This window comes from Melospiza melodia, chromosome 9 (genome assembly GCF_035770615.1).
Source record: "Melospiza melodia melodia isolate bMelMel2 chromosome 9, bMelMel2.pri, whole genome shotgun sequence".
In the NCBI taxonomy this organism is placed as follows: domain Eukaryota; kingdom Metazoa; phylum Chordata; class Aves; order Passeriformes; family Passerellidae; genus Melospiza; species Melospiza melodia.
Window position 1 is genome coordinate 22,582,079 of NC_086202.1, and position 26,749 is coordinate 22,608,827.

General features: G+C 36.2%; 1 protein-coding gene across 19 annotated transcripts in view; it reads right to left on the reverse strand.

Moving 5' to 3' along the window:
• The window catches only part of KCNMA1 (potassium calcium-activated channel subfamily M alpha 1), a 402,334-nt gene that overhangs the window by 58,623 nt on the left and 316,962 nt on the right, over nt 1-26,749 (reverse strand). For 18 of the 19 annotated variants that reach the window (XM_063163853.1, XM_063163852.1, XM_063163851.1 and 15 more), the window contains one exon: nt 5,460-5,553. In XM_063163853.1, coding sequence (XP_063019923.1) covers nt 5,460-5,553 — 94 coding nt within the window. Of the gene's footprint in view, nt 1-5,459; nt 5,554-9,821; nt 10,116-26,749 lie in introns of all 19 variants that reach the window. The other variant, XM_063163849.1, reaches the window with a different exon arrangement.

Sequence of the window (26,749 nt, forward strand, 5' to 3'; positions counted from 1 at the left end):
GTCTGTTTTTTGAGTAATCTCTGTCATTATCTCATAAACCATGACCCATTTGTTCTATTTTATCTCCCCTTCCAGCTGTGGAGGGCAGTGAGAGAGCAGCTTTTGAGGGTGTCTGACATCAGCCAGCACCAACCCACTACAGTCTTCTTGAAACCTGGGTACCATACTTCTGATCAAGAAGCCAGCCCTTCAACAAAGAAATGGAAAGGAGACAAATTAAACAGGAAACCAAACCTACCAGTTCCTGGTCTACCAATAGGATTGAGAATCAGGAGGCTAAAAGATACTACTGCCAAATTTAAATATTTTGATTCTATAATATTGTTAAAAATTGGTGTAAGGAAACATGGCAATCACTGAATTACTCCTGTTGCTCCCTAGTGAACTTGTAAAACTGAACCAAGAAGTGAATTATGCTATTATATACCTGCTGGGTTGCAGCTTGTTAATCATTGCATATTAGCACTGCACATAGTCTGGATATAAATTTGAGTACAAAATTGAAACTTCCAAGGCTGAGGGACATAAATATATACCATTATTATGGCTCATCCATGGGTTTTCACTTTTTCAAACCTTACCTTCATGTCTGGTTTAAGGGAGTCATGGAAAATTATCAGAGTCAACTCATTTTACCATTTATGGCTTGAGAAATGCTTCTCTGGATCTGCCATCACTTTTTCTTTTTTTGTTCCTATGAGAAAGCTCACAGCTTCATTTCATGGAAGCGCAGCACTAAAATGGCAGAGGCAATGCATATTCATGCTGAGTGGCACTAGCAAAAATGTGTATGTACATTTAAGTGTATGTGGCTTAGTGGGTGGATGAGGAGATAAATTTGCACAGCCATTTTTCATATACTTAAAATATTATACACAACTTCAGGAAAAAAGACAGGAGGTTTCCTCCTCAACTTCAGATAAATAATCTCATTAGGCTTCTGGAAACGTATGCCAAAGAGCTCACTTGTTTTTCTGTGTCATTTAGCTGGGTCTTGACAGTTTCTGAGCAAGTTTTATTGTTTGGTTGGGAATTATTTTAGATCCTCAATCAGAAAAAATCCTCAGGCTTACGAAATTCTCCTTGGCAACACACTGAAAACCTAGTGTCCTCTGATGCCTCTGATTCTTATGTGATCAGGGACACTAATGATAATGACCCTTTGCTGAGTATGCTACTTGTCTAGAGGCCTATGTCAACTACACCACTACATCCAGAGTGGACAGGGACAAACTATTTGTTTGCTCTTCAGGCCCCTTGGGCCCTGTCATATGCTATTTGTTCTTGCATTAAGAGGTAGTTTAACTCGGCTGGGCTGACATTTCCTTCAAGTCAGTGTATTCCACTCAGGCAGTAGCAGCTACCAAAGCAATAAGTACAGACTTGAGGTTCAGCAACAATCATTTAAGTGGCTTTTTTGATTCATATCCAGGGCTTTTCACATTTTTACTGGTCATTCTGAATCCAAAATGACACATTTTTTTAAAAACTAGCTTTGCTATTTGACATTCAGGCAACATGGCCTCCTCATAGTTAACGTGGCTGCTCATCAATAACACACATCAGAACCTGCAACTGAGATGATGAACAAGGACTGATACTGCTGCATGATACCAGAGGCATTGATCAGTTCTACTTTTCTTCTCCACCTCATGAAGGATACATGATATGTGACTACTCTCCCAGTCACAGCCTGCCTTCCTTTTCCTTCCATTGCCTATTTAAATTTTACTTTTTACTGCAATAGCATGTCCTTGTGTTCACATCTTAACTTATATTTTTTCCTGTTGGAGTTCCAGTTATTTTTAAAAAGTATCCATGTTCTTGTACCTTTAATGGGACAAACTTTTGCTGATGTAAAAGGGGTAAAAACAGTCATGACAATGCTGAGTATTTTTTCTGGTTAATTTGGATTTGTAGGTATTGTTGGAATTTGAAAGATTTGTTTCTGAATCATTAGACTCTTCTAGTATTGCATCAGTGTGATTCTGCCCATGCCATTTGATGTGATGCAGCATTCAGTTAGAACAGTGACTTCCTAAATATGAGTCTAGACCATCTATGATGCACACAAAGAGCATTTGTATATCAATTGTCTATTTATATCAGTTAGTAATATGTTGTAATTTAGAGTCATTAAAAAGGTGCCATTAAAAAGGATTCCAATCTATCTATCCATTTCATATTTGGTAATGCAGATTTCTACTTATGTGTTAGTAAATCTCAAAAACTCCCACTCTCTCACCAGGTCAGGCCACTTGTCACGAGGTCCCAGGGAATCCCTGTGATACCATTTCCATCCTCTGTTCTAATCAAGCAATACAAGAAGCCAAAGTTTTGTCTGATAGCATAATACCCTCCACCACTGGGGGAACCTAAAACCTATGCAGCATTTTCAACATTATCTTAACTTTAGGGCTGCTCAGAATGATTTAAAAGTCACAATTTGGATTTCAATTTATTAATGAATTTTTCACATATTTGTTGTTTTCACACTCCAGACTTCTTGTGTTCCAGGCTCCTTCTAGATCCTCTGGATCTCAAACCACAACTGAGAAAAAGTTTGCAAAATAGCCAGCTATTTCTGGGCAGGTGAGACAGGGGAAAAACTGACTTGAAAAAGGAGTTTTTAAAGCAAATTTACAAAAAAACTTCTAAAGATAAATATCAGCTACAGACATGACAGTGCTTTAGCTGATTTACCTCTTGGGTACTTCTAGCTGACATGCACTAAAGATTTCTGGGCAGGAAAGCAAGTACCTGTCACTTTCTGTAATTTACAAGGATAAGAAATAGCAGATTATACAGTCCACCTTTGTTCCAGAGAGGAGAAAAGAGTTTGACCATTACAAACAAATCTTAACAGAGCTGATTCAATCCACTTTGTCTTTTCTAGCACCTTGGACCAAAGTTAAGTCAGTGTAGATAAAGAGCAAAAGGAAGAGACGGTTGGGTCTGGGGAGAAGCTGAGGGTGCCAACACTGGGCTGGAGAATAAATTTAGCAGCAACAGAGATGAGGAAGAAAACAATGTCTGGATTTGGAAGCCTGGCAAGTTCTCCACTCGCTGCTCAACCTGTGTTTAGCAATTCTGATGTGCTACTGAGCAGACAGCTCAGGCTCAGGACGACTACTCTCCCTCAGTCCCTCTTCAGCAGGCAATGAAAGCAGGCTGTACTTTGAAAATCTTCCCCCATCATGCAAACTGACACAGGCATGCTTTTCAAAAACCCACAGCCAATCTGTTGATCATTACTTATTTACAAAGGCCTTCGGGCAGAAAGTCCTGTAAAAACCATACTTGATACGGTATACACTAGCTTTTTCTGCTTGTGGAAAAAAGTACCCCTAAGGCTACCTCAAACCATCACTTTCTATTGCACATAAAATGTACCGTGTAACACTAAAGTATTTAATATATATGGTATAATATATCTACAGGAAAGGCATTTGTGTAGAAGTATGTTACCCTGTATTTGGTAATTTGATGTTTTGCTGAAGGCTATGACTTGAAAAAGCCTGCACCTAGTACAGAGGACCTGTCATCTCAGTACCCAAGAGCCAATAGAATAAAGAAGTACCCTTAAGCAGCAAAACTTTGACACAGCTTTGAAGCATATGAAAACAGTATAACTCCCCAGAATTATTATTACTCAAGATCAAAGAAATGAGGCATACTTTACATAGCAAACAGGGACAGTGTGTTCAGTTCCTTCTCTCTCTCTCTCCCTTTCTCTTTCTTTTTACTTCTACTTCCCCAAAATTAGAATCTGGGAGAAGGTGAGGGGGGGAATCTCCACATGTTTAAAATTTAAGCAGTTAAAACAATTAGCACCAGATAAGAGGACTGACCAAAGGTAAGTAAATTGAAAACTATGCTAGCATGACAACTGGCACTATAAAAATGAGAAGTTTGCCAGTATGCTCATTTTATTCTTCCTCATAAACTGTAAACAAGCATGTAAATCAGTGTCATATGGGCAAGGCTGAGCTAACAGGAAGGCAGAGAACTTTTAATGACACATTCTACAGAAATAGATGGTCAATAGGGGAAAAAAAAGCCACAGCTGGGTGCATTTTCCCTCTGTGAATCAATCTCACTTTTGGTTCTGTAGTCTAAACAGAGATGAAGACGATTTGTGGAAGTTATGTCCTTGAATATGCCCTATATTGCAGAAACAATAAACAAATATGGATGCTTCTGTAACTACCCAAAGAAAATTCCAGTCTAGTGACTGAAATACAAAGAGAAATATCACCTACCTGTATCCAGAATCATTACAGGAACAAAATCATTGTCAACAAAAATGATAAGAGATTTTATTTATGGAAAGAACTATATATTTGTATCAATTTTTTTTTCACTTAACCTCTGTTAGCAGACACAGTTATACACACATAAATCTCAAATTCCACGAATGTGTCTGTTTATATATGCAAATAAGCTTACATTTTCTGTGTATGTGTACATATATATACACAGAGGGGAAAATCTCTGCTATAGTATTTATGGATACAATTATGGACTGAGGGTCTATCCTGGGTTCACAGGATATGCAAAAACAGAGCAGGAACAGCCTTGTCGGAAACTATCTACTATGGGATCTAATTTTGACTGAGTTGAGCAGGTAAAAGGAAAAGCACAGTGAGATAGAATGCAAATCACATAATATTTTAAGAGATTACAATTTCTTGTTGCAGTTCTAGTTTTAACAAATGTCCTAGAGGTATTTTATCCTATAAAAGGAAACTACATAGTTATACAAAAGAGTGCTAGCGTAAAATAATGTACACATAGCAAGAGGGGAAAATATCACTAACAAGATGCTGTTTTCATCACCCACTTTTAGAGCATATACTACCCTCTTAAAAATCCCTGTATTTCATAATTAATGTGCTTTTAGCTTGACTAAAACTGCGTTAGTTTTGAACTTTGCTTTGGCAAGTACATATATTATTAGACTTTTTCATCAGTCTAAATCAATTAACAGAAATTTGATTTCAATCGACAGGATAAAAGGAAGGTAATATTCAGGTTCATTTTTGATTGTGATGATACATCTCACATATGGCCTTAAGTACAGAAAACAGTACTCAGAGGGAATCCAACAAAAAGAGAATTGCCTGAGGCAAACTAACCACATGAGTTCCCCTGATTGGTTAGTGCTATCATTAGTGCCACTGCTGTTTAAGAACTACACATGGACAGGACAGGGTGACAGCTAAGACTTTAAAGCCTATGTATTTTTCAAACAGCTTTTCAAACTGTTTTTCATGACAGAATTTTTTTTCAGCTCTGTCATTAACTGCTGACAAGCTGACAGAATAAATACTTCAGCCTTTCAGAAACCATCTAACAATCTTTTTTTTTCACCCCCTCCCCTTATTTTTGATGTGGGGGGAGGAGAGGAGGAAGGAAGAAAGAAAGGAGATGAAGATATGAGTTTCTTACAGTCTTACCTCATCAGTTTGGGTGAGGAGTTGGGTGAATTTCGCATGCCTCCATTTCGCTGCTTTTTTTTGGGTGATAGTGTCGACGGCTGCTCATCTTCAACTGGAAATATAAGGAACTCATGAGATTAAGTACTGCTCTGAGTGCAATGTGAAATACAAGTGAAGTAGCAAAGAACACACACTCTATGTCCATTCACGCACTGATACTTCATTGCTAACATAGGCCAACAGTAATAAAAATCAAATACATGTTAGTCGAAGAGATTGGTTTGAAGGAGAAGCAGAGAAGAATACCAGGGTTTTGAACACAGGTGTTCAAATTGGTTTCATACTTCAAAAACAAAGGCGGGGGAACCACATTCGGGTTATTCTTAGAGTTATTATCAGTTAATCTGCGCTACAGAAAAATAGAATTAGTGCTCTGCTATATTCCCAGACAGATAAAGTACTATTTTCAATATCAACATAACAGCTGCCAGCCTGCTTTTGCTAATGAACTAGACACCAGTTGGTTTTCGCTCCTCACATGCCAAACAACAGAGTCTTCATGAAGAGACGTAAAATATTCAATGCCTTGATGTTCAATGATTCAGTTAGTCGGGAATGTGAATGCAGCCTGCCATTGTGCACAGATCTCCAGCACAAGTCAGACCTCATCGCTCTACTCTCCTCCCAAAACGGAGCTTTAACAGGAGTGAACAGAATGAGGTTGAATGGAAGTGGGGAGACAATACCTGTATAACAGAGAATGCATGTGTTATGCAATCTTTTAATGAGCATGAGGTGCATTTTCAAGGACAGATTGATTTCCAGATAGAAAACCACTTCGAGTTTTGTCAGTCATAAACTACTCTTGGATAACTTATGTCACAATATGTATTGCTTAAAGAAGTGCAGCTTCCTAAGAACTCATCTATAAGAATTAACCACCATCTTTCCAGTTTTGAGATTGTAACTGCACTTGATAATCTGTATGTAGCTTTTACATGTACTATCAAAGGGAATAAACTCATGCCTGCTTTCTCAGGTTCATACTAATGTGACTTTATTCTGGTACAAAGTAGAAAAAAATAAACTTTTTCCCATCCTACTGTTAACTGAAAAATTAATTTGAAGATACTATAACTGATGCCTAGGAAGCTTTAACTTTAAAGCTAAAAGGAAAGACATCAGTAGTAGTAATAGTAGCTGCTATATTTAAAGAGCTCAGTACACATTAGCAGTGCACAAGCAGAGGTTGAGAAAAAAATACTATTTGCAATAAGATACATAAGAAAAACAACAAAAGTGGGATATATGTCACCTGCACCAGACTTATCTGTGAAGAAATTAAACAATAGTCTTTTGCTATAACTCTCTTCTGACACTACTTTATTACAGACTGCATTCCAGCCTACCACCTCTGTCTGTTTGCCCAAGCCTGCTATGGAACTTCATTTTGCCTTGGTCAAGACCAAAGGGCTGAGCCCTGACAAGACAGATTTTGCTTTTAGATGACCTGGCATCATCTAGAACAAGGAAGTCACAACCAAAGAAACTCTGCAAAGAGAAAAATCAAACCCAAAGCGACCAAACAAAGCTAATCCTAAAATAAATGTGCCAAAGAGTGGTGTAAAAGATAATACTTAGATCAGAACAATGACTGTCTAATAATGATTTATTCACTAAGTTTCCTCTCTTCTTAGGCAGCATCCCTAAAGACAAAGGAATTTTCTTCTCATTTGACTTTTCTTTCTTTTTCCAAATCAAAGTCCTATAGTATAAATGCTTATTGATGGTTAGTTAAATGCCTCTCAGTCAAATTTGGCTGAGAAATAAATAAGCCCACAGAAAATTCTCAAAAATACACAAATTGAAATTTTCTTTCTGTGACAGTTTGCACATATTAAACTAGATCGCTTCAGTATTTAGCTACATGCACCATGAAGTGAACATGCACAGAATTGGTTTTTTGGTAATATCTTTGCAGCTCTGATTGCAAAAAAGCACAAGTCTTTGTGATTTTTAGAACACCCTCTTCAAATCCTTCTCTTGAAAATGGCCTAGCCTTGTTTTAAACTTCTTTACCAAAAAGTTATTTGCATGCTATTCCGCACAGACAACAGCTTTCAAGATATCCACTGTGCTCTCTTGTTCTTTATTGGATATAAATATTCAGTTCCACTACTTAAAAGATCAAATGAACAAGAATCATGCAAAATGTTCCTTCCAGAAAACAACAAATGATCTGTTTTACTGTCTTGGGAGTAAAAGTTCTAAATTTCCCTCAAATTAATCTGTTACCATGGGGTTACAGAATGTTTGTCCAGAGATGCAGTATGGCACCACAAGTGTGCTGTTATACAATTTTAGCAGTTCAAGGGAGATACACATCCATCAGGACCATAGGCAAAAATCTTACAGTAACACAAGTCAACTGTAGATAATATTATAACCAGAAATATTTCTCTGCTGAAGAGAAAACAATATTAAAAAATAATATTCTTTCAGGTTTTCAGCTAGCTAATAAGACTCCTTCCTGATCCTTTCAAATTCTGTAAGTTAATACAATAAGGATGCTTTTGTACTATATGGTCCAACATTTTTGTTCTGCAGTGCTGCCAGGTGATGCTAACCTGCTGCCCAATTAAAATCAAAGTCTTACTTTGTAACCATCCAAAATAACAACTTTTAGAAGTACATTTCTAGCAGTCTGCACTTGTTATTGGTACTACATCTGCAATAAATACGCTTCCTTTTTGGATGTGTGCTTGTCATATTCAAATCATGTTACTGTCACCAGTTGCCTGCAAAGCCCCAGGTTGGCAAGGCTGACTGGTTAATTCCTGTTAGCAAAGCCTTCTGAGGGGTCTCAGTTTGTTGCTTAACCAAGAAAGGCATTTATTCTCATTGTAGCAATGGAAGTAGATCTATATTCATCATACGACAGGAAATCAAGTTTTATTTTTCATTGAAATCTCTGCACAGAGTTTACAGGGCATCTGCAGTTTAGCAACACGGCTCCATAGGAATGAGGGAAGGGAACACATGAAGTTGAAATATGTGAATAGTATCTAATGGACGCTATTACCTATGGCTTGGCTCCCAAAAATGTTGCAGTGATAATTCACAAGTGGTTTCTTAGTAGTAAGTAGGATATAAAATATATTTAATTATTATCCTTCAGATACTCCTATCAATTTCCTGCCTATTTAAAGAAGTGGATCTCACAAAATTTTTAGTAAGGTTATTAAATATTTTAGTTTCATGGTTTCTGTGTCTGCATTAATTTAAAAGGGAGTCTTAAATTCACTTGTTCTTATGAAAGACAAACATATTTGCATAGTGGGGCTGTGATATATGACAAATAAATTCTGATATTGTATGTTTATTTTTTGTTAACGAGTCCCCATTTTTTATGTCTTTATACTACAGGATTTTTATTAACTACAGCCATATTATGTTACAGAGACTTTTTCTACCGCTTTAATGAAAATTGGAAGTTCAAGAATTGGACACAGAGTTTTATAGATTTGGAACTCTGAGTTCTAATAACATTCAAGAGCTTGTTTGCACATCCCTAAGTATAACACTTATTGTACTGCTGTAACAACCCAGAGCTCGCTTGTCTAATAACAGTTTTGCAGTTCAGGAAGACTCAATGCTAAAAAAAAATGTCAGGCGAGTCTAATGAGGCTTCAGACGCTCAGTTTTATGCTGGAGTTTAATTTAAAGTTACACTGATGTTTTCACATGTTTGCTTATTCTTGAGTAAAGAGTGTTCATTATTTCAATGACATAACCTCCAGACAATGTTCCACGAATTGGTTTAAGATGTGCTGGTAATTTTAACAGTCTTAATATGAATTGAACATTTGTAGCCACATATCACTTGACTTTTATCCTCGTTTCATTTTTAAAGCAAAAACAAAGAGTAAGTCTTCCAAAACAGGGGACAAGTTCATAACTTTTTTCTTTGTTATTTTCTAGCTATTTTTAAAACAACACTGTCTCGTTCACTGCCTCTCCCAGGTCACTAGCTGCACTAATTTACAGATGCCTTTTTAGACACCAAAAAGAGTTGAAATTTGAAATAACATTGATGTTACTGAACATCACATGAACTGGGATACCTGGTAAGTTCATTCTGCCTAGCATGTAAATGCTCCAAAGCAATTAAATCCTTTGAAAGGTAAAGCACAAACCACCCAGAAACATTAGTTGACTAGCTATCTCGATTAACTTATTAATCACCACATCTGGAGAAACCCACATCTGTAAGCACTTAACAGAGCATTAGTAATGTCATAGTCACATTGAAGACAGACTGCAAAACCATGCACAAGCCATTCTGTATTGCCTTATGCATCCAACTACTGGGCTACCTACGGAGATCTTGGTTCAACCCAGGCTTTTGGGAATGGTAGCGGTATTTTACAGGCAAGCTGAGTGCCCTTTGCAATCTACAGTAGGTAGATTTTCCTTGTTCAACAGAACTCAGTAAGTTAAGGTGCAGCAGCGAGGGGTTGTTGGGTAGGAGGAGGCTCCCTTTACGGTTATTAACAAGTGGAACAGGTTCCGGGATTCCTTCAGTGGACTTGGCATCAATCAATGCATTAGTAGTTGCATTCTTGAACTGATATGAACCTTTTGGGTAACTTGGTCTAGCTGCATTCTTTACTTCTAAATAATAAAAAAAAATTTAAATTAATTTCTTTGTAATAAAAAAACATTTAAAACTACAGGAATGAATCAATTTTGATATTATGTGGAAATACAGACATTAAAGCTTAAGATATCAGTTCCAACAGCAGAAATTAAGGTTTATACCTGCAGCTTTCTTATGTTGTTGTTTCTTTTTTTCCTCTAAAAATGACTCTTTATAGAAGAGTACTTATAGAAAGATTATTCAACAATATTATCACCTTTAAGCAATAATCCCATCCTACGGTAAGTATGTCTGAGGTAATACTTATTTCCCCATGTTGATAAGGGCTTTGAGATTTACTATCTGTGGAAGATGTTTATTTCTTTGAAACTACTGAAAATGACAGGGGAGGTAAAGCACTCTGCTGCTATTAAAATAAATAAGGAATCATAGAAAACATAAGGTCACCACTTCAAAATTGTGCAAGCATACTTATGGAATTAAACTGATTTTAAGGAACCCACGTAAAAATTGTTGAGTATTCAACAGTGTTGAATATTGTAAATTTCAGGAGGTCATACACAGTACCTCTGAAAAGAAAGTTAAGAAATTCAATTTCCTAAATATGGATTTAGCTTAAAACTGTGACTCTTTGTCTTCCACTGATAATATATCAAGGCTACTTAAACACTACCCTATCTACTAATACCTCTAACAAATGGCACCCGCAGTAACAACCAAGAACAAAATATTTTTCTGGTAAAAACACACAATAAAGATCTTCCCCTAATGCTTGTTTCATTCTGAATGAGTATAGTATAGACAAGAAGGTACAGAACAGAGCTGCTAAGACCTTATTATTCGTTGTATAATGAAGTAAGAAGTTTAGGTAGCGAGTAGTTGGCGGACTGATAAACTTGCAGCATTATTTACTATTGAAACATATATATATGTTTCAATTGCCTTAAAGATTCTATGGAGAACACTGAGCAGAGAGTAGAGGCAAAGTATTTGAGGTCAGCATGTTTTTTGGGATCTTTGTTTAGTTTACCACCAGCTAGAAACACCATCTGGTAACAGGAAAGATAAAAAAATAGCATTCCCATGCTTGCCATTTTTCTTCAAGCACAAAATCTGTCTCTCTCATGGAAAAGGTGAGTGTATAGGAATTACAAGAGTCATTTGAAGGTACCTTTTAACAAGGTTGAACAGGTTGGTAGCAAAGCACCCATTCCAATTCAATGACCTTTTGATGGTTTGCTACTATTCTGAGGTAGATTGAAAAATTAGTGAGAAAAGAACTAAAAACTAATTTATTATACTATTCTCATTTTTACTAATAGAAGTAACATAATAATAATAATAATAATAATAATAATAATAATAATAATAATAATAATAATAATAATAATAATGCATACTCACCAGAGATCACATGTATTTTAAATCATCAGAAGAGAGCATATATCTTTGATTAGCAATAATGACAAGAAGACAAAATATTGAATACACTACATGAAAATTATCAATTCTACCTCAGAGTTACTGGGTTTTATATCAAATTTTGTACTTCTACTTTTGATATTCCTCCAAGTGAAATAATTTTCAGATGATAAAATATATCTGCAGAGAACTATCTCCCTACACGTCACTGGTCAAGCATGTATTTGAAGGCCTCAAAATGCATCAACTCAGTTCTATTTTTAAAGTGCAGATAATAGTACTGGAAATAATCTTTAAAAATCCACATCCTCTATCAAAGTATCTTCACATGAAATGGAAGAAGACCAGAATCTATTAAGCTTATCAACCCTTTAATCAAGTTATAAGAAACACCATAATCTTTTTACAGTCTCTTCTGGAGTTCAATAAGTGATGGTTTCAGATACCAGACCTGACTATTAAGCAATAACCTTCCATTGCAGTGTATGTTTTATGGCATATTCCATGCAGACAAATTCAAGCTTTCCTAAGATTTTGTGCTTGCAGTGGCACAGCATGTGTCAGAACAAAAATACTTGTCTTTTGGTATGGTTTCATATCTGGAGCTTGGCATCATATTTAACAGCACCACATGATCTTGTTCAGCAGGAAGGCGGACTGAGCTGCTTAAAACCTAAGTTACTTCCCTTTACTTCCAACAGCGTGGACAGGTACTACCACTGGGCATGGGCATAACACGTTGCCAATTTTTTTTGGTCAAATTATTCCAGATTCAAAAGTTCTAACTACCGGTTTCATCCCATGACCTCTAACCTCCTGCCTCAAGAGCTTAGATCAAAGCGGAAGAAGCCCAACAGTGGACGAGTAATGAAATTATTTGTACATAGGACAATTTTCTTTCTCCACTAGTTTATGGCCCAAGTCTTTTTACTCAGTCTTCAAAAGCAAGGATTACAGAATAATATCTGAATGACCTATCTTTGGTAGAGATAATAATCTCTTTTTCCATTCCTCCTAAAATTACACATATTTTTTTACCACAGAAGAGTGAAACTGGTTACTCTTAGTGTAAATAGTCTGAAGGTGCACACTGTGCCACACACATGGGGCTGTCAGAATACACCCTGAACTACACGGGCAAGCACAGAGCTTTTGGATGAAGCAGTTCTGCACAACCAGGTGAGAAACACAGGTCAGCTTCAGCAGATACAGACTATAGTGTGCAGAACCTAAAACACTTATGGAGCATTCCCCAGTTCAGCAAAGACAGTTGATTTTTATCAATAATTTCTTTATAATCCGATTGCACTATTATGTGGGCTGATTTCCATAAAAAACATATTTGGGAAACAAAGATTGCTGTTAATTCTATGGAACTAAATACATCCTTACATATTGTCACTGCCTCACTAGGTTTGGCAATCAAACTGTCTGGACTGGGGTAATTCTTCGTACCACTGTGCAACATCAAACTACAACCACCAAATCCACCAGGGTTCTTTACTAAGTATGGGATGAATTTAGTACCACCAGGTCCACTAAAACAGGACTATTTTACTAGTCATAGTTAGATTAATTTATTTTTATGTAGCATGACATATGACTTTCTTTCCAATGCAAACAGTCACAAGCCTGCATTGTTTATGCTGCCTAAGTTCCTTAGAACTGTTCAGTACATTTTCATGTATCCATAAGGCATTATTATTACCTAAGAATATTTTGAGAGCCATTTTGAGACCAAATTTTAAACTACTTTTTGAGAATGGCAAACAGTAAGGAACAGGATAAAAGTAGAGTAAGGGTAAGAAATTCCATTGTCTGTAGTATTTTCTAATTGCACCCTGGGTGAACACAATCTACTTTTAATAAATGCTGCGCAGAATTTGCCCAAGAAGCCTGTCAGCATTAGAGAGATAAAAAAATAATATGTATTAAATGTGATATACTAATGTAATTGTAAAGGTATTTTGAAGTTGCATATATTCCTATTCCTTACCCCCACCCTCAGGAACTCCCTTTCAAGCTCAATGAATATACACTTGCCTACAGACTGCGTTAGGGAATCATGCCTGTTTCTATTTCTATACATTTTATTTATTTTAATGAAGATAATTTGAATTGCAATCTGCAACTCCCTGAACATTTTTAAAACAACAAATGTAGTTAAACTAATGCCTGTGGCAATCTCTATTTATTCTTCGTGAGCATACACTTGCCATAACTTAAAACTGGGCTGAGCTTTAATTTAAATGTAACAAGGCAGAATACCAGTACAGCGCTTTCAACAAAATGGCTGAAACTGGCTTCAGCATGATTTGCCTGGAAGGGAAGATGAAAATGTGTTTTAAAGGAGAAAAAATATCCTGACCAAAACCAGACATTCTAAACAACCACCACTGATACTCAGTGCTCCTCTCCTCCCCCATCTCTATCAGCTGCTAGGCTTTCAGCACTGTTTTTCACCAGACACTAGCACAGTGTTTTCCTTCATAGTCAGCCATCAGCCAGAGCTGTCACTTGCAGATACTTCATTTTTGTTTCAGTCTAATTCATACTGCACCCCCTTAATCTCTGCAGTGAGTAATGCCATGTCACTGTGAAGATATGTCAGATCCAGCATTAGAAATACAGAGAGTGTTCCTAACAGTTAAACTATCTTGGTTTGAAGAAATATTTTATTTCTCCCCCCAGCTTAACCGATGTCTTTCTCCTGAACATCTTCCAAGCCGACCTCCAAAGGAGCAGTCACCCTTCTGCAATCTGGCTCAGCTTTCATGGGCTGAGGGGTGAAGATAAGCTGCAGCCCTGTATTTCTAAAAGCAAATAATCAATATGTTGATTGAGCTTTTGGCTACCAGAGTTCTTTTGATGGGAGTGACAACGAGCATGACTTGCCTCATTCAATGACAAGCCTGTTTAGACTTTTTTCTACCTACTTTGTGAATCAGGCAACTGAAAATACCCACAGCAATTCCTCCAAACTGTCAGCTATTGCTGTGATTCCACCCAGCACCCCCTGTACAAGACAACAGATTAACCATTAGGCTAGATATGTTGAAAATATACAGCTTCAACCTTTCCTCAGCTAGCTCAGAGCGATGTATAGATGATTATTTCAACCGTCAGCTGCCGCATAGACTTAAACCCCTGCACAATAACTCCTGGATTCATCTGCCCCTTGTCAAACTTGCACAGCTTTACTTTGAGCATACATAGTGTGGCAGTTTCACTGCGGATCTAGAATAATCCAGACGGCTGCTGTCTCTTTGTTAACAGGAAGCTAAACTGATGAGTTTGTAATGCATTTCTTATCAAAGGTACTTTCAAAAAAGGAAATGTGCCAAATCAGTTGGGGTTGGAATTTAGCATAGTATTGAAATATGATTTAATCAAAACATTTGTTATTTGTTAGGGGGAAAAAAAACCCACCCCACATTATTCATCCTCTAAAAATCATTTCATGCCAGTGAACTATTTATTTAACAAATTTACTTGATTTTTTTTTTTTTGGTGGTAACAGATGTAATGAAATCGTTGACTAGAAACTACAATATAATGGTGCTTGATGAGATACAAGAATGTTAATTTTAGAAGCTACGGAGCAGTGTTTGCTAGGTGTCTGAAATGGTAATCCAAATGAAACAGGATTGCTGCTTTTGTTTCTATGTGCATTACATACTCAGGGAAATGCATTTCATTCTGGTTTTTTAATACAAAAAGATACGCTGTGTATCTACACACTAACACCATTAGAAAATCAGGTGAAGCTGGCTTTTGGTTGCAGTGTCTGCCACTTAAAGCGGATAAAACATCAAGATCCAAGAATGTCAAGAATACATCATCAGAACATTTTGCAAATACTGAATGGTGTTACATGAGACATTCTCTTTGAAATTGCAGATGAAGAAACATTTCTCTTTTTTTTTTTTTCCCCTCTTTTTGTCCCAGGCTTGTACTTTTTGGCTAAAGGCAAAAAAATTTCAAAACAAATGCATTGTGTCGACCACTTCTTTCTTTTTTTCCTTTTTCTTTCTATTAGTATCCAATACCTAAATTTTGTATTAATAATACGTGGTCTTTCAGTCTTAATTATTTTCCCACATTAAGAACTGAAACTCAGCTACAGATATATTTCTCATCTTTGCTTTTCCTTGAATACTGAAAAAAAGACAGTTACCAGCAAATGTGGAATCTTGCCATGCTGGATCCTGTTATTAATTTAAGATGGCTGCTCTGATACTCAGTGAAATCAATACAGACTTTAAATTCCTGATCTTTTAGAGCAACTTGTATATAGGATGAAAAATAGACTACAAAGCAATTTGGAAATCCAGAAAACCAATAACTTGAATATTTTGGTGAAAAAGGTCTGGCATATGGATTTACATCATTTGTGCTAGTTTTTAAGAGTAATTTCCTAAGGTTACCACAGAAATATGGTATTTTTTTCTTTGCTCCTCCAGTTTAATTCAATAACACAACTAATATGAATGCTGGATTAATTATTATCACTTCTCTGTTACTATGACTTCAGCAAGCAAAGTGGTTTAAGGCTTTCCAAACTGTGGTTAATCCAAAGTCCAGTAAAGTCAGAAAAAACATTTACCCAGACTTCAGTGGACTTTAGATCAGGAGCTGTTCGTAACTCATGTATATGCTGTCATAAATTAGAAGCAAGCCTTTCCCATATATACAGCACTTTACACACAATGGCGTGTGCAATTTTGAGAAGAAAGGCTTCTGATTTCATGGATCTGATTTCTCATTCCAATACAGAGGTATACAGACAATAGGACAATATTTGTACATAACAAACATCTTCTCTTTTCCCTGCCAAGTCTGCACAGTAGAAAAAAAGCTACTTCAATCCCTAATCAAATGCTAATTTATACTTAGACTAAGTCATAGGTCCATTGAACCTTGAACATATTTTCTAAATCAAATTTTAGTATTCTCTCATACATTTTTCTTGATTTTTAGTCTTCATTCTCCACTGCCTTTTCAAATTATGATTCACTCTGTAATTGTTTATTCAAGTCATTAAACTGTTATTGGAAAAATGTCAAGTGAAAAGTTTAAAAAAAAAAGCAAAGCATCCGTGGACTTTTTTGTCCTCCCTGTCCATTTAATTGTCCAATAGACTTCTCCACTATGCCATACCCATATAGAATACTATTTCAATAAAGTAAAGTTTGTTTTGGGAAAGAGTGAAGAAATGGAGATGTCCCTAAACTGCAGAACTTAAACCAGAACATGGTCCATTTTCAGGGGGGTCTGTTCTCCAGACAAACATCAAAGTGAAGGGAACTAACTTTGTCTTTTCAGAGTGCACTTTGGAGAATAAGGAAAGTCAAAGTGTCTCCTTGTTATGGCAAGTGTAAATATGCTGAGTTAAATTTTAAATTATATTACTTCATTATAACAAGCCCTTCTGCTCTGAACATGGAGGAGGAGCTGCAGAAAATGTTACCCCAAGTGTCAGAAAAAAGCTGTTCAGACCCTGTGCTTCCTACCAAGTCACAAGCAGCTATGAACTACGATTTTGGAGCCCCAGCTGCTGTCTTCAGCACAGCAAAGTACAAAAGGATTGCTTAAAGCCACATGGTTGGTAACATTTTAACAGACTGCCCTATTACCCCGTGGCTACAGGCAGAGAACTGGGGATTTAGTTTAACCACTGATCTTGGGTTACACAGCATTGGGTGGCTCACTTGCAGACAATTCTGTTTTAAAGGATTTTATTAGTCACAGATCTTGCTAGAATTCAAGTGACCAAGTGATGTGAAATTGTGGCTGTTAATCTATAATTTTCTCAGACCTAGTAAGACTGTGATGTTGCTACTGTTGTTTGAAAAGTACATTTTGAATATATTCCATAAAAATATACTGTATTCATATGTGATACTGTTATTACAGTGCTTGGTGGTTTGTTTTTTTTTTTTATTAGACATGAAAGTGTGCCTCTAACATTGAATAACTGTAACATCCTTTTTATTTTTGTGTTTCTATTTCCCTTCCTTTAAAAAAAAGTGTCAATTAAAGGGCACTGATTTCCTTATGAGCAGCCCTTTGACAGATCCCCAAGGTGTGACATGTAAAGCCAAAAGACACATCTTTGGGAGATACTTTAGCAAATTATAATATTCCATGCATTGTCATAGACTATCCTTGTTTCAATGCACAGCAACCCAAATTGTATTGTCCTTTGTCCTATTGCCTCAAAGAAGATTTTGACACCAACTATAAGGGACACAGAGGAAGAAGTTGTGACACTAGCAAGGGCACACTGTAGTTATGTAGTTCTGCTAAACTGTAGGAGGAATCTGTCTTGCTTTTACAAAGTTAAGGAAGTTTCCCCTAAAAGCACTCACAATCTGATCAGTCACTGCAGAAAACAGTGACGTTCTACTTGTGGACAAAAAATAAGCTACTATTAAAAAAAGAAAAATCTAAATTTGAAAGGCTACTCATCATTGTGCCTATGATCTCTTTACTATTTATACTCCCCCTGCTCCATTAAATTCAGAGAAAAATATACAATGCCTTGAAGTAGCTATGAGTAAAAGTAAGGATAGGAGTCCTTGGTGATTGCTCCACTCCTTGGGATTAGAAATCTTATATTTACAGCATAGATTGTGTTTGTCAGGCAGAGTATTTCAGTGCACAGGAAAGCGATATTTCCATGTCTTTGGAGCAGGACTCCACAAATTCCGGCTCAGCCTTGCTGCAACTGTTTCCTTCTTGTGAACATTGGAAAGTGCAGATTTCATCCTGCAGAAATCTAATTAGAATTATTACTTCTCTTTTCCATTTAGAAGTGCCAACTTATCTTAACATCTTAAAAATACATATTTCCAGTGTAATTTCAACATACATATTCTAAAGTTTTAAATTGAAATAAAATTTTATCTACCTTGTTCATTACAAAAGACAGACTAGGTCCCTGCCAATACCACGGTGAAGTAAAGATTTTCCTACACTTCTTATAAATCCAAGAGATTGTATTCTTAAATTCAAAGATTTTACATAGTTTTTTTCAATTCTTCCTCTGCTTCCCCATGAGTCGCCTCACTTTTGAAAACACACTTGAGAGGATCTGGCTGAGGTTGTTTCTATTTTTAACTAGGTGGTTATTATGCAACTGATAAATTGGGGGTTTATTCATATTTTTTACTTTGTAAAATTTGATACCATTAAACTTCTTTTGGCTTGTGTTTATCTTTGAAAAAAAGGGTGTAGAAATGTCTGTGTTTCTGAACAAAAAGAACTGAAATATTAACATTCACCTCTGGCTTTCTTATCATTCGTCTTATTCAGTTTTCACCCACATCAGTGGAAGAACTTCCATTTACTAAATTTTCATAGGATCAGGCTCAGTGATCCCCAATACTCTTTCAGACTTAGCTGTAGTATTCCTCTGGGATGGAGGTCTTCACACTCCTGTTATGTGTGTGGCCATCATATAATTTCATAGGTAAAGTATAAAATGCTGAGCCTACTTACATAGATACAGGTTCTAGAAACAAGTATGGGGAAAAAAACTGTATACCATTTAAAAGAGCCATCTGAAATATTTTTTTAATAAAATTGTTTCCTTAGCAAAGCAATACATAATGAGGCTCTTGCAGGCTCCTCAGCCACTACTGATTTCTAAGGCAGCACCACCACCTGCTGGTTACAGGGAGTTTCAAGACCCAGTGCTGTTTTCCTGTCTCCAAATCCATGCATAAATATAGTGCACTATTTCTCAGCTGTTCTTATACATAGAAATGTTGTTACCAGAGAAGATTTTTAGCAGATTTGCTGCAGTTTAACAATACTCTATTAGGTGAATTATGGCTTTCATAAAAGCAGGCAATGTTAACAAACAAATTGTTTTATGCAAAGTACTGTAAGTCACAGGGTAAACATTAAAATTAATCAAATAGATTGAACCTGCTGTATTAAAAGGCTATTGTCACACAGGCAGGTTTTATTAGATACAGATACACAGTTAAATACTCTTTATAACACTAAGAAATGAGTATTTTTTTTCCTAAGTGATCCCTACTTTAGTGTATTCCACAATGTACTTCATTCTTTTGAAGCTTTTTTCTTGCTTTTAACAAATGCATCTAAAAAAACAATACTACTTGTTAAATATATTAACATAAAAACCAACCAAGATATAAATAACAAAGGTTAAATCTACAAAACAATAGCAAAGTAGTGATAGCAAAAATGGAGACGAAATACAATCAATTGCTATGGAAATTTAGGGAAGTACAGTACATAATTTCTAGGTAAATACTGGCGCAAAAAAAAAAAAAAAAAAAAAAAAAAAAAAAAAAAAAAAAAAAAAGGAAGTAAACCAGCACAATAATAACAAAAATCTCCAAAACTCATATCTCTGCAATAAGCTCACAGCAGCCTGGCCAAAATTGATTGCTATGGGAAGCAAGAGCTGGCAATCCACCCCATATGGGCAGAAAATAAAGCATAAGCTAAGAAATCTAATGGTTACAACTAATAACAATGTTACTAACATCATAATTTTGATTTTTCATAGAAGGAATACTCAAAACAATGGATGTATACAGCAAGGATCATAAATTCAAACACAACTTGAATAGGCTTAAAATACCTGCATACAAAATAAAAAAAATTACTGTAATGAATTCTCTCAGATAATTTCTCTATTATTAAAAAAACCTACTTTACTGATGAGATTGACACTTCTGTAGCAACTAGGGTTCATCTCTTTTGAAATACTGTGAGAGGGGAATGTATGCCACCTCATTCACTTCATCTAAGACCAACTATAATGGCATGAAATTACATAGGCTAGCAACAAAGAAAAAAAGTAATACTGAATCTACCCAACTAATCTGATATTAATGTTAAAAAAAAATAACTACATATGTTTTGTCCTTTTAGGTTTTACTTTGATACTAAAGCTACAGAGAGATGCCAGCCTAGCTTAGCTCATGACATGGATCAGACACATCACAGCCCATGATGAGGAACAGCTTTAGAAAGAAAATTTCATGAAACCCAACTGCATTGTGCTTGGTACTTCTGGATTCATTAACCAAACCTTGATGAGAATATGGGCATTACCAAAGAAAGAGAAGGGAGCTCAACAGAGCACCCTCACTGTTCTCACACAGTGCAATGAATCAAGAGGAAAAAAGCAATGGAGAATTTTCGAGAGGATTGTCAAGGTGTTGAATTAGCAGGTTACCAAGTTGTGTTCTATAGAGCACTTGGTGTGCTCAGCACAAAAATCACTTAAACACTAAGAGCATAAAATTAAATACAGGTGATATCCCTTTTCAAAGTAGGTAGCATGATAAGAAAGAAGACTGCTAAAATTTAAAAAAAGTAAAGAAGATTCTGCAGGAAACCACAGAACTGCCAGGATTTCTGTTGTATTATCACACCAACTTCACAATAAACTCTATGATCACCTGGAGCTGAGGAACTCTCTCCAACAAAGAAAAAATTGATGTATAAAATTCCATAAGATTTATAAGTCAGTTACTACCCTAAAAGAAACTATATCAAACACAAATGCCACAGGATGCCAATATATTTGGAAATACTGTTGCTGCCAGATGTTTTGAGAGTCAGATACTGAAAGCATCCAGAAATCCTATGCTCAGGGGACGCTGACAGCTGTCAAGAAAGTAATCTTCCAAAATCAAATTGCTTGGAGCTCTACCTCTGAGGGTTTTATTTTGTCCTGTTTGAGGAGAAAGAAGAGGGCGCACAAAAGACTTATATGCTAAGGGCAGATTAAAACCAAATGCATATTTTGACATATTTTATGTTCCTCATGGGCAGAACTCAAGGATACTGCTGGGGAAATCTGTGAGACCCAAGGGACAATATTAGGATGTTTCCTGAGGAGTATGTGGATCTTGAGTATTGAGGCAGAATATACAAACTTGAAGATATGATTCTGGCATGCCCTCAAGCTACAATTTTAAATGCAAAACAAGAATTTTGCTACTTAGCAGCAGAAGTATCAGTAAAGCTGTTGATGAATGAGCTGCAGCATTCACAGACTCCATCAGCCAATCAAAACGACCTTTTAAGTTTGATCAGCCACTAGACATGCTAACACTAGAAATCCTGAATCCAAACACAGAGTGGGCACTTTCATGAAGCAGGAGATAGTATTCTCAGGGATTATTCAGAATAAACAGAAAGACAGAAAGTTCTCCACAGATCATGCTCTAATGAAAACTACATGTGGTAGTGGTAACAGGGGAGATCTGAAACAAAAATTTAACTAATCCTACACTTGAAAGAGGCAAATTCAGGTGTCAGTAGTTCTAAGAATGCCATAACCTTTATGATAATGGCATACTGAAGTGCAGATAGAGAACAGAATTCATACTTTATAAATTAACATGCAGGAAGATCTGGTGTCAGCGAGTTAGAAGAACATCAATCCCTGCTCTTACAGAATTTCACACTGATGTAAGATGAGTCAAGTCCAAATTATGTGATTGGATTCTTGGCTTGTCTTCCCTGGCACTGCAAATTGTTTGTTCATCTACTCCTCTTCCAAACATAACCAAGGGCTTCTGCTGAGTCATGTAACTCTCTGAAGTGTAAGATGCCTGCACATTGGACTCCTTGTATGGAAGGATCCTGTCAAATCGTGAGGATCACATTACTGACTCCAGGCTCTGCAATCTTAGCACTATGATTACCATTACAAGATCTCTGCTGAGACTGACATCTGTCCCAGCCCTACTGTCTTCTCTTTTTTCTCCTATATCTGAATGAAGAAATAAGTAAGGTATATCTTGTTACTCAGGGCAAGGAGACTCTCGAACACAAAATATCAAAACATATTTAAATAAATTCTTCATATATATTCACATGTATTTATCTATTTATTTGTTTTTCCTTGAGTAAATTTCCTGTAGAACACAAGTTTTGGTGGAAAAAAAATCCATCTTTTAAGAATTATTGAAAAAATTAGATCTTTCTAAAAAAAAAAAAAAAGAAAATTTATTGAAATTTAAACAGATTTTATTCTCTGCTGAATTTTGTTCATAAAATGAAACAAAAATTACACTTTCATGTCTCAATTTTCACAAAACATAATTTGTCAAAAATTAAAATTTAACATAAGTAGAACTTAAAATGTGCAACCTCACACAACAGGGTAAATACTTTTTTCTGTGGAACACCAAAAGCAATTATTAACATCCAAGAGTTTGCAAACTATGTTTTACTCATTGGAAAGCTTATTCATTTTGTTCAGAACCAAGTAAAAAGCATTGTTTCTTGTCAAAAATGAGACAAGATACAAGAATTGTTATGAGTCCATTATTGATGAGAAATATTAGTACGTTATCTGAATATTTGGGACACATGTCCCATATGTTGGAAAGGACAGTATGTAGTGCAAGCCAGAAAAGTACACCCTGTTCTATTCAGCAGTGCATCTCACTTTTTCTCATCCTTCTGCTGTCTCATCGTGTGAATTATTGTCATTTTCATACCCTGCAATTCTAAATAAATACTGTATCACTCCCTTGCTGCCGCCCATCTTGTGATTGACTGATCACAGAGAACCTGGCAGTCCTTGCATCTTCTGGTAGATCAGGAATTACTCTAATAGAGCTAAAGCATGAATACAAGGAAAAAAATAATCTTTGGACAAATGCCTGCTAATGAAATATGCTATCAGTTTGCACCTATGGATTCACCACATATTGCTCATGGAACAGGGATAAGCATCATCTCTACATTAGGCTCAGAACTTGCAATTGTTTTTATTCTCTTCAAGAAGAATCTTTGTCATATCAGCCAATAAAACTTTACTAGCTAGGCAAATATTTATCTTGACTTACAAATTACTGTCCATGTGTCAAGCTGCTAGTTTTACTTAATGACCAATCCCACATGGGATCATCTAAGTATGACAGAAGCAGGGCTAATCTTGGACTAAACTATGTCCATTGTTAGATGCACACCTGACAAGAGTTTGCTCAAAAACAGAGCCTCCATCTCCTGCTGCCAGTCTTCCTTCATAGCATAGGGTGATATAAAATCTCTCTCCATATTGCCAGACTTGCTGTGTCAGGGAACATACAGCACCATGGAGTGAGAGTGAAGATAATGTCAGGAACATGGGAATAGAGAAAGGAACATGCATAGTGAAAGCAAAATCTTTTATGCAAGAACGAACAAAGGAAATTGCATGACAAAGATCAAAGATGCTCTAATGAATTTTTGGTTTTTCTTCAGCAGCTTTCTAAGTAAACAAGGTCTGCATTCCAATTAAAGTTCAGAAGCAGCTGAAAACTTCAGATTATTTTAAAAATATGGCAGCAGAGATACTTCTCTGCTGATGCAGATAAACTCAAGTTACCCCTGCCCTCTCATACAGTATACCCTTTCTAAACCTCTCTAAATTAGACAGCCCTAAGGCATTTATGGTAATTTCCCCACACCTTCTTTCCCCACCCCATTTCACTCTTCTCTCGTTCTTGCTATGCATCTACATTCTTAAGCAAAGATCAGAAAATCTGAAAATTGGCCTCTGAAGGGGAATGCCTATGTCAAAACAACATTTAGACTTATATTTAGGACTTCAAAATGTAGATCTCAAAGCACTTCTCAGCACAAAATGCAATACAGTATAATAGATTGAGAACACAGTATTTTCATTTTCTGAAGGGAAGAACTATAGTCACGTAGTAAGTCAGTGGCACAGTCAAGATTGGGATCTTTGCCTTGCAGCACTTTTGTTTCCCATTTTTGCCTAGGTAAAATTTCCAGTCAAACTAAAATGCACACAGGAGTGTTTGACCAGATAACACCAGACACATCTTACACACTAATAATGCTTTCTCCACCCTTCCTTTTGAGAATTATTGTACTGTGCTAACAAGACCTGATCAGTATCAGTGAAGCATGTCTGTGTGAGATAGCACACATCATGCTTCCTAAAATCTTTGGTAATAAGTGAATCGCAGAATTACAGCATTCAATATTAAGAAAAGTATCATAAGGAAAGCTATATTAAAATATTATAAATATATTATAAAAAATGCTAAACGAAGTTGGTGAATAGTCTCAAACAGTGAAGGAATGACTGAACTTTATTATAAAGTATATTATCAACATAGTTAAAAATTTACATACTGAAATAAATGTATTTATGATTTCTTAAAAATAAATTAAAACTTTTCCTCATATGTTCTGTCCAACACCCTCCTGTCTACTATAACCCCAATCAAAGCATCAGTACAGCATGGGCACTTGTCTTGTGGCACTTCAAGAACCTCATATGGAGTTATATGACAACAATCTCCTCTTTTCATGCAGAACATAAATAATTCACGAAATTGTGTTTTCTGGCACACACAAATACCTCAGAAGGATCTAGGTACTCAGTAGAAAACACAAAGACCCAGAAAAATTGTCTTGTAAGTTGCTTCTGACATTCAGACTGGGGGCTGATCCACTCTGCTGGACCCACACTGATCTTGATAAAATCTGAAGATCTCCTCTTCTAATTCAATAGATTTTCCTAGGCTAGGAAAGAAATAAGTTGGCTGCCACTGCTTCTAGTTCTAGAAGTATGGAACTCATATTAGTGACTACTAATGTCAATGCAAACCTGAATAAAGGTACACACATATTTAATATGCTAGGGGTCCCATGGAATAATCAGATGATGGATTCACTATGTTTGATATTTTCCATATTTCTCCTGTGTTTATATCAAAATGTATCAAAATAAAAAACACTGCCATGCATAAAGCAAGGGCTTTCATTCTAGGGGATTTTATACTAAACTGCATTCCACTTTATATGTTGAAACAATATTTTGGTCTGTTATATACTTCAATGACCCCCTCCTTATATTTACTACAATACTTTCAGATTACATAAAATGTGTAAGATATAAGCCAGAGGATTTATTTTTCTCTCAATCTGAGGAGAAATATTCCAAATTGGTGAACATGTTTTTTCCTTGAATTATAAAAGGAGACAAAGAATAAGGAAAAATAAAATAAATTATAACAAAAGTATGACATGTACAGGATTTACATAGCAAATTTTTTAGTTTTGAAGTAATTGGAAAAGAACATGAATTACATATCAAAGTGTCTCTGGGATTAGCATGAGCTGATAGTTTTCTGCCGTTGTTGTTTCAGTATTAATTTGAGACCTTGCCCAATAACATCCACACAAACTAGCTAAGAGTCAAAATGGCAATCAATTTGGGGGACCTATCCTGAAAAATGGTACTAACAACTTCCCAGCATCAATGAGCTTCTCAATTCTACAGCTGTTTTAAAAAGCTTCCTCCCAAAGGCACATTTAGAAGTAAATTAAATGCAACTTTGACTTAATTAACGTTTTAAATGATAATGAATACAATGTAGATTCATAGAAGGCATTTACATTGCGTTATAAAACTGATAAAAATTTAATAACTCTTTGTTAATAAGTTATGTCTCTCCAGACCCATAAAGCCTAAGGCAGTCAATGCTGTAGTCTAGGGTCTAATCCAGGTTCCTAATGCAGGTGGTATAAGGAGGCAGGAGACTGACTTGACACTTGACATTTGCTCTAAGCCTGCTCTGGATCAAGCCACTGCTTGTTCATAAATACTTTACTTCATATAGTAAAGGTCAGAATTTGGGCTCAAGGCAGGGCTATGACAGAAATGCTCAAGCTGAAACCGAGCCAGCTCTGGCATCTGTCGCTTGAAATAGCTGGAAAGCAGCAGAGAAGGAGACCTAACTGGCCAGCATCTGTCCCACACCAAGGAGGTAACAGGAAGAATCTGCTGCCTGGTGGTAAGAAACTGTCATGGTGAGTTTCGTGACAACCAGCCACACTCAGGAACTAAAAATGCAAACATAATTTCCATGTCACCTTGCATAAGGCCCTCTGCTAAATTCACTCCACAGGATGCAGACAGCATCTTTCCTAGCTTGTACCCATAAAAGCAAGGCACTCCCCAGCCCCTTCCTGTGACCCTGGCAAGAATTGCTACTCAACATAAAGGCCTAAAGAAATTAAAAGCAGACTTTTTGATCTTTCCTTCCCCCACTATCCCAATTTTTCAAAGGTTTCAATGCTAAACTTAGCAGTGCCTCCAACCCATGATGATGTGAGAGTTCATCTCCTTGTTACACACATCACAAAGTGGGCAGAGCTTACTCTCATCAGCATAGGGGTATATGCTGCATCACAAAAATCA